At 46.1% G+C, this 10,000-nt stretch overlaps 1 protein-coding gene across 1 annotated transcript in view; it reads right to left on the bottom strand.

Annotated features, from left to right (window-relative positions):
* Positions 1–10,000, bottom strand: part of LOC310790247 (GDNF family receptor alpha-4-like) — a gene marked incomplete at both ends in the record, with an annotated part of 61,019 nt that overhangs the window by 45,142 nt on the left and 5,877 nt on the right. Inside the window, one exon of the mRNA XM_083651913.1 lies at positions 4,677–4,979. Within this exon, the coding sequence (XP_083508039.1) occupies positions 4,677–4,979 (303 nt within the window). The remainder of the gene's footprint in view (positions 1–4,676; positions 4,980–10,000) is intronic.

The following is a 10,000-nucleotide window of genomic DNA, read 5'->3' as shown; positions in this document are numbered from 1 at the left end:
AGGTATGACAGAGACATGTGACAAAGCAGGGCTCAGGTATGACAGAGACATGTGACAAAGCAGGGCTCAGGTATGACAGAGACATGTGACAAAGCAGGGCTCAGGTATGACAGAGGGGCGTGACAAAGCAGGGCTCAGGTATGACAGAGACATGTGACAAAGCAGGGCTCAGGTATGACAGAGGCACGTGACAAAGCAGGACTCAGGTATGACAGAGGCATGTGACAAAGCAGGGCTCAGGTATGACAGAGACACGTGACAAAGCAGGGCTCAGGTATGACAGAGACATGTGACAAAGCAGGGCTCAGGTATGACAGAGACATGTGACAAAGCAGGACTCAGGTATGACAGAGGCATGTGACAAAGCAGGGCTCAGGTATGACAGAGACACGTGACAAAGCAGGGCTCAGGTATGACAGAGACACGTGACAAAGCAGGGCTCAGGTATGACAGAGACACGTGACAAAGCAGGGCTCAGGTATGACAGAGACATGTGACAAAGCAGGGCTCAGGTATGACAGAGACATGTGACAAAGCAGGGCTCAGGTATGACAGAGGGGCGTGACAAAGCAGGGCTCAGGTATGACAGAGACATGTGACAAAGCAGGGCTCAGGTATGACAGAGGCACGTGACAAAGCAGGGCTCAGGTATGACAGAGACATGTGACAAAGCAGGGCTCAGGTATGACAGAGACATGTGACAAAGCAGGGCTCAGGTATGACAGAGACATGTGACAAAGCAGGGCTCAGGTATGACAGAGACATGTGACAAAGCAGGACTCAGGTATGACAGAGACATGTGACAAAGCAGGGCTCAGGTATGACAGAGGGGTGTGACAAAGCAGGGCTCAGGTATGACAGAGACACGTGACAAAGCAGGGCTCAGGTATGACAGAGACATGTGACAAAGCAGGGCTCAGGTATGACAGAGACATGTGACAAAGCAGGGCTCAGGTATGACAGAGACACGTGACAAAGCAGGGCTCAGGTATGACAGAGACACGTGACAAAGCAGGGCTCAGGTATGACAGAGACATGTGACAAAGCAGGGCTCAGGTATGACAGAGGGGTGTGACAAAGCAGGGCTCAGGTATGACAGAGACATGTGACAAAGCAGGGCTCAGGTATGACAGAGACATGTGACAAAGCAGGGCTCAGGTATGACAGAGACATGTGACAAAGCAGGGCTCAGGTATGATAGAGACATGTGACAAAGCAGGGCTCAGGTATGATAGAGACATGTGACAAAGCAGGGCTCAGGTATGACAGAGACATGTGACAAAGCAGGGCTCAGGTATGATAGAGACATGTGACAAAGCAGGGCTCAGGTATGACAGAGGGGCGTGACAAAGCAGGGCTCAGGTACGAGTTTGGAGTGAGAACGGGTCACAAACCAGTGGGTGACATCACACTCATTATTAGGGCCATCTCTTTTTACAGTCCATGCTCACACCATTACATGGCAGAACATTTATGCGGCAGAAGCATGACCTCATAGTAACAACCACGGTCAACCAATGGCGTGGCTCCTCTGCTGCGTTAAATCAGATGAAGGCAGCATATAAAGAAAGCTCAAAGTCACCGCGACCTCGTTTGATTGGCTGTCTCCACTGGGAGCACTGGTCTCGCCGTGAAACACACATTAGCAGAGGCTTGATTGACTGGTGAACTGGACCGGCCGTTTTCTTCCCAAAGTACAAACTCAATGGAGAATGTAATGGCATGTAAAGTGTTGATGTATGTAAATCCATTCTGGGCTGTATATTTATGCTAATGACACGACGCGCGAGAGCAGGCGAGAGAGCAGGCGACACGCGCGAGCAGGCGAGCAGCGTTCAGAGCTGAGGACTGTGTAATTACACTAATGCTCTGCTGACTAATAGGCCACAGGGGAGGAGGCGGCCGCTGGCTCGCGTTAGCGTTAGCTCACTTACTGATACACACATCATCACACCGCCACCCGCCCAGGTTGTGCACGTTTGTGTGCGTGTGTGTGTGTGTGTGTGTGTGTTGTTTCGTTTTCTTTTTCTTTTTTTTATATATATATTTTCCCCCCGATTTTTTTATCCCATTTTTATCCCCCATTAGTGCTATTATTTATCCTGGTTGCTGCTCCACCCTCTGCCGATCTGGGGAGAGCCGAAACTGGCTCCATGCTTCCTCCGAGACATGGGCAGTTAGCCAGCCGCTTCTTTTCACCTGACAGGGGAAGCTTCACCGGTAGGACATAGCACGTGGGAGGATCACGCTATTCCAACCAGTTCCCCTCCCTCTGAACAGGCACCCCGAACGACCAGAGGAGGCACCACTTCAGCAACCAGGATATTGCATGTTTTGGTGTGGGGTTCCTATATGAAGGAAGCCCCCAGGGGGCACGGGGAGAACATGCAAACTCCACACAGAAAGGCCCTTTTGGACGACCCCACCCGGTCGGTGGGCACTCGAGGACATGCGGACGGGCACACACTCCTTCAGCGCTCACAGCGTCCCAGGTAGGAAACGAACCCAGGACCTTCTAGCTGTGAGGCGACAGTGCTTACCACTGCGCCACCGTGCCCCCCGTGGTTTCGTTTTCGACCTTCAAACTGAGATGATTTCGACGATGTAAAAAAAAGACAGCCAAAGCCCGTTTTATTTTTTTTACTTGTAAAACAGTAATTTCACAATCATCATTCTAACTGAACTATTATTATTATGCATGAGAATGCATTTCTCCATTGTTGAAGGATACCATTATTTAATTTGTAATCATTTATTTGTAAATTAGCCTATTGCAGACAGCCCCTCACTTTTAGGGCCCTATCGTCGCAACGGCGGTAATTTTGCGTTAGCGCCCATTTTGCGCTGGAGTAGCGCCGCGCAAAGCCCTAATTGTGGGCGTGTCGGGCCGCTGCGCTTCACGTCATCTCGCTGCAAACCTCCATAGGCGTGTTTATGCCCATAACAGGATTCACAAGGTCACTCCCCTTAAAAGCCACAGCGTCACCGCCATCACGTCTGTGACAGCAGCTTCTTTCTTGCCAAGTGCAAGCAGAGTGACAGAGTGAGAGAGAGAGAAAAGAGAGAGGGAGAGAGTCAGAGAGAGAGAGAGAGGGGGGGGAGAACGAGAGAGGGAAGAGAGAATTGGAGGATGAACCAGTTCGGATTAGTAATGAAAATTGATGCTTTTGTAATTAGTAACCTATTAATTAGTCATTTCGCTCATATAGGCTATAACATACACATTAAAAAATATTAGTTTCTTTAATAGGGTAGGGATGTGTGAGATTTTAATTCTAGCCTATTTCAATAGCCTATACCAGAATTGTCCACTCGGGTTAAGCTTGCATGGTGCAATTGCAGGGAGGGCGGGTACTGTATAGCCTACTGGCCGTTGTTCTGTAAAAAAGTGATTTGCTGCCAGAAACTGATTTCGATCCACGGGACCGCGCACAGCGCTGCCTCAGTGCCTCTACCCACCCTGTGCACTGACCCACCCGGCCTGCCTACCCGGCCCAGCTCACACCTTCTCCGGGGAGACCCCCCTCCAGGACCCGGCACGCTAGCCAAACACTTAAAAGCACCTCTCCCCGGGCTACACACAGACTCCCGCTCCGCTAGACCCTCGTTCCCCTGGTAATCCAATTCAAAACGCACAAAACCATGACAAACAAATTCTCATTTTTAAATCAAGGTGTGTTTTTTTCTGCAGTGTAGGTTAGTTGAAAATCAACGTGGCATTCTGAGGAGGGAAGTGTGTGCCTAATGGGCCTATCCAAGCGAGGATTTCCTGCACTGCATGGAGAATACTGTCTGCACTCAGGCGTACGCCTGGCGTAGAGGTTTTTTTTGCACTAAGACCAGCTATTTGGTGGCATTAAAATTGAGAGCACCCAAGGCCTTTTTTTCTAACACATTGCGCTGGAACGCCTATTTTGGCACGGGGAACGCCCAAACCTCTGTTTATGCTCAGAACATAGCGACGGTATCTTTGGCAGAGCGCAAAATGACACTTGCGGGAGGGAGATGATAGGCTAGAGGCCCACGGACATGCCTGGGCCACGCCTACACGTGCATCTGCGCTTAGATCCCAGCGCAAAACTGGATGGTGGAGGCAGACGATAGCTTAAGACGCAGGGAAGATAGCAATAAGAGGCGCGCAAACGGCAGCGCAAACGATAGCGCCGTACGAAGATAGGGCCCTTAGTGTCTGGTTTCTCTGTGGTGCTGATGGACAGCTCCTTTTAACCTTCAAATAGAAAGTGCTCTGAGAACACATTATTTGGCCTCTGTACTGTTTACAGTCGGATGTGTCGTCAGATTTTCAAGCGGGCCATGAGTTGGAAAAGGATGGGAACCCACAGTTCCCGTCCCCCGCAAACAGGCAGAGCTAGTGCAGCAACCAGGACTCGTACCCCACCGGCTTGCCACACGCAGACACGGCCAATTGTGTCTGTAGGAATGTCTGACCAAGCCGGAAGCACCGCTGCCGGAAATTTAACCCAAATTTCCGCGATGTTAGGCGAGTGCTTTTACCTCTACACTACTCAGATGCCCCTGTATGTCTATTTTCACAAACGTTCAAGGCCTTGATTATTTTGTCAAATTCACATACTTTCAAGGATTTCAAGGACTTATTGGAACCCTGATACAAACACACACACACACACACACACACACACACATACGCTACTGACCTGGCAGGAGGCGGACCCTCCAGTAGACCCGTAGGCAGCTCTCCTCTCGTCGGGAGCCGTGGTGACACTTGCAGGCCAGCAGGGGCGTGTGTTTGGCCAGCAGGCTGTCCTGGCTCTCCAGGCACTCGGCGGCCGCCCGCTCCCCCAGTGGGGACAGCTCCGCATCGGCCGCGCACAGCTCCAGGCCCCGGTACAGAGCCAGGCACCACGCGTCAGCCAGGCACGCCCGCTCAGCCTCCACACAGTCAGCGGAGGAAGGGGGGAGGGGGAGGCCGAGGAGGGATCTCGAGGAGGGCCACACACCTGAGCGGGGTCGGGGGGGGGGGGGGGGGGATTAGAACACTTCACTGTACACTTAATCACTTCATCACTTTACCTGTTGCACCTATACCTCATGCACAAGAATACCCCCGACACACACACACACACACACACACACACACACACACACACACTACGCTAAGGCGAAACGTGTTAACTGTGTAATAACCATGCAATTACTGTCCCAAAATGTTGCTTTTATAGATATATAAACAACTGTACAATATCTGACTTATAGCGTGTTTACGATCCAGTGTGATTTACATATACTTAGCTTGTACACAGGTATTCAACTATTTTTCAACTATTACAATATGAATAATGTATTGTTATTTCTCCTACATACATATTTATAACAGTCATCCTACATCACACTTATTGTGTATCGTGTAAATAGCCGCTAACTTGCTTTATGCACCTTTGATCGATGTCCTTGTTTTGTTGGTTTAGTTGGTTTACCCTTTTTCCCTCAGTAAGTACATTGAGAGCAACATATACGAATCAAATTCCTTGTATGTCTACATACTTGGCCGATAAAGCTGATTCTGATTCTGAAAATAGTATCAATATCAATCAAAATTAACGATCCCCATCCCTGCCTTAAGGTTCACCATTTTAAGAAAACCTTAGGAGAAGACTTAAGTGGGTCGAGGGGGGGGGGAGAGATGGGCACCTAAGGTGTGTGTGTGTGTGTGTGTGTGTGTGTGTGTGTGTGTGTGTGTGTGTGTGTGTGTGTGTGTGTGTGCATGCGTGCGTGTGTGTGTGTGCGTGTGGCGTGTTGGAAGGGAGAGATAGAAAATAGAAGAGTGGAGAGAGGAAGTGGGAAGAGAGAAAGGTCAGCCTCATCACATAACTGTCCTACGCTCTTAAGAAAAGGGTTGTACCTAATATGGTAGCCATAAACGGTACTTTACACTCGTGCCACAGAAGAACCCTTTATGGGGCTATAAAGACAGCTTCTTTACAGCACCATAATGGGTCCCATGCTCAAAGGGATCTCTATAGAAGCCAGGCGGCTAGCTCGGGGTTTGATACAGGAAGCTGCGGAAGTGATACTAAAAGCTGTAGTTCCCTGAATGGCCACTTGAGGATGGCTCCAAAAGGGAGTTGTTCCCCGTTCACCCCCATTTTAAAATGCCAATTTTTACAACAGGATTAGGGGCCGTGCAAACAAATCAGTCCAAACCTGTACAACAGTCAAGTCAGAACAAATCAGTCCAAACATGTAGAACAGTCAAGTCAGAACAAATCAGTCCAAACCTGTAGAACAGTCAAGTCAGAACAAATCAGTCCAAACATGTAGAACAGTCAAGTCAGAACAAATCAGTCCAAACCTGTAGAACAGTCAAGTCAGAACAAATCAGTCCAAACATGTAGAACAGTCAAGTCAGAACAAATCAGTCCAAACCTGTAGAACAGTCAAGTCAGAACAAATCAGAGTCCAAACCTGTAGAACAGTCAAGTCAGAACAAATCAGTCCAAACCTGTAGAACAGTCAAGTCAGAACAAATCAGTCCAAACATGTAGAACAGTCAAGTCAGAACAAATCAGAGTCCAAACGGATATACACTTGATTGAAGTTTGATTTCCATAATCCGTTTCAACAGAATTTAAATGCAGTCGTCTGCTGGAACAAATCTCATCACTTTCAGTCTTTTCATCAAACACGAGATGTGTTTTTTGAAGACTTTCGAAACCTTTTCAAGTCATCAAAGTACAAGTCAGAGTCAAGTCCAAAGTCTTCACAAATGAGGATCACTTTTAGGATTTGTGAAGTTCACCATTTCATAAGCTTTTGTTACCCACACACCTCATTTCAGGCATTTAACCAAAATCCCCATACAAAAATCCCATTGACTTTGAGACGAGGGAACCAGGAAGTGCCAACATCCAGGTCTCAGGCAGGTATAGGACTGATTCCTGCGGTACTATGAGCGCTGAACACCAAAGAAGAAGACAAAATAAAAAGAGTTATATGCCGGTATTCACCTTATGTTCTAACACAGGGGTCAGCCAGTTACTTCCTATTGTGTTGACACTTCCTGTGATAGTACAGTACTAGTGAGCAGGTAAAACAGACGGTGTTTTGAACAGGAAGTCACAACACAACTGGGTCAAGTGGGTGGGGCTACATAAGGTGAATAGCTTTTATCTGCCTGGAGAATCTGATGTGTTTTTTTATGTTTTTGTTAGGTGTCCATCTTTATCCTACGCTTTGTATTCCACAAAGTCAACAAGTAAAAAATGGATTGAAGTTATAACAACTTTGCTCACATACAATGTATGATACTGTATGTCCTACTGTAGTCTGGCCAATTACTTTTTATGTCCATAAAATCTATTCTGTTCTGTTCTATCTATGGGCTTCACAGCTCACAGCTCACAGCACAGTCAGGCAGCCTGTGTGTGTTATCGCTTGGTAGAAAGATGACTTAGGCAGTGAACAGAAGACAAAATGAAATCTACAATTCAATCTGACTCCAATCGTTTTGCTTCATTTTCAAGGTGCAAAAACTAGGGATGCACGATATATCGGCAATCATATCGGTATCGGCCAGTATCGGCCGATTTTTTAACATATCGGTCATATCGGTATCGGTCAGATGTTGCAATGTTAATATCGGTTATCATTATCAGCCAAATTCTTCACATTGATATGAAATAATGCAGTAAATCTATGATTTATGGGCTTTTCCAAAGGCTTTGCAAATAAAGAAATGCATAACTTTTTCAAATTCAGTGTTAACATGTGTTTTTCAGTATGTACAAAATGTGATGATCATAAAAATGTGGTTTTATACAGATCATATCGACATCGGTAAATATCGGTTATCGGCCATAACAGCAATGTTAATATCGGTTATCGGCATCGGCCAAAATTTTCATATCGGTGCATCCCTAGCAAAAACCTGCAAATAATTCCTCTCAAAGTGTCGACATTTGCATTGTCAGTGTGTGTGTGTGTGTGTGTGTGTGTCCGTGTGCGTGTGCGTGTGCGTGTGTGTGTGTGTGCGTGTGTGTGTGTGTGTGCGTGCGTGTGCGCGCGTGCGTGCGTGCGTGCGTGCGTGTGTGTGTGTGTGTGTGTGTGTGCGTGTGCGTGCGTGTGTGTGTGTGCCTGAATGCTAGAGCTTACACAGCATGATATTGTATATTTTTATATTCCATCTCGCCTAAAAACGCTGCGTGTGATGCTGTTCGACTGTATAATGAAAGAGCTCCTCATAGCAACCTATAGCGCTTAGAAGTTCTATGAATGATGAACACTCTCCAGCTTTTGAAGAAGCCACCCTCTGAGCCTTTAAGGTTACATACTGTAGACTTTCAGAAACAATCACATTAACAATACTGCAGAAAAAAGGCAATTCAATTGCATGTAATCTTGCAGGCTTTAAGATAATGATTTATATATTTTATACATTATTAAAAAAAATATGTCATCCCTGCGGTGCTCTATTCTTGACTTGAAAATACTTGACACCATGTGCAAAGATCTTCTGACAAAATAGATGCAATAGTTACAGAAGTTACCAAAAGATTACATTACATTTGATTTATTTAATTTATAAGGTTGCTGATTTTTTCTCTCTCAATTAACCCTCGATTTTCAAGGTGGTTAAAACAGAGACCCTTAATATTAGATAGAGACACCCCACTCCAGCCTCCGTCAATTGTAAGAAATGGTACTCTTCCGGTCTCCTAAATGGGTGTGGTTCTCGGCTTGTGATTGGCTGCCTGTCAATGGTATGAAACTTCATTGACTGACTAGTCTCCTAATAAGGGGCCGTGGCAGTGGTGAAACCTCCGTGGCACAGATACAGGAAGTGACTGGAAGTCAGGGTGTCTCTATCCAGGGCTTAAAATTCACTTTGCAAACTAGGGGGGAATTCCCCCCTTATGTTCTTCAGATAGGGGGATTTATATTTATCTACAGTATAGACTTTAAGGGGGATTTTTTCCAGGCGATATAACCGACAAATACCTGCTTCTCCTGTCCAATAAGCGATAATACTGTAATTTCACATTTTTGTATTTAAAAAGGGAAGTAGTTTATGCACACCTGAGTCTAAATTACTATGGCTTTTGTCGTGTTTCTTCTGCAGCCATAGGCTTTTGGTTCTATGGAAGCCTTTATTTTTTGTATTGAGTGATACACTCTACTAAAACACTAATATCATATTATATCAGAAGTGTTCTTTGTTTTGTGTTCACAATAGTGATGTCAGTTAGATTTGGTTAGGTCAGAGCTATGGAATATTAAATCATCCTTTGCTCACTACATCTGCCTTTCTTACTGCCATTACTGGCAACTACTGTAAACCTGTTCGAATTTTGCATTGGGGAGAGTTCTATTGAAGTGACTATAAACCATCTGTGTGTCGTTTCACTTTTTATTGAAAATGCTTCCACCAGATTTTCACGGCTGCTTTATGAGAAAAGTAATTTGAGTGGCGACAACAACGTTGACATCACTGGCACTCCGAGTGCCAGTGATGTGACTCGCCTTATGCCGAGTGCCGCACGGCGCACGCATAAGGAGGATTAATGTTTTAACGTCATTATTGATATCAGATTCTTCATCGTCAATAACGTAACACTAAACATCACTGACAATGACGTTACTCGGTGTTGACGTTTCAAATAGAAGTGCCTTGTTGTTCGACTTGTCCTGTTTGTTTTTTCTGAGCGGGTCCCCCTTCTGAGGACGTACAGTGTAGTTTTCCCTTTTAGCCAGCGATCTATCATGTTTGCAAGCAGCTGTATCCACCGGGAAATCAGCAGAGGAGCGTTGATGTCGAGAGCGGACTGAGGGACGGGATATTTTTCCCTCATGATGGCGAAGGCATGACCCGCACCTCTCTGCCTCTGATTGACCTAGTATCAAACGTTCATCCAATCACATTCGCTTTACTTTACTTTACTTTATTGTTTATTTAGACAGGACAGTGCACATTAATAAGACAGTTTTACACATACAGAATCATCCATACGTGACAACGGTAAAA

The sequence above is a fragment of the Poromitra crassiceps genome, assembly GCF_964638095.1.
Source record: "Poromitra crassiceps genome assembly, chromosome: 15".
Taxonomy (NCBI): Eukaryota; Metazoa; Chordata; class Actinopteri; order Beryciformes; family Melamphaidae; genus Poromitra; species Poromitra crassiceps.
This window is presented reverse-complemented; position numbering and strand designations above follow the sequence as displayed.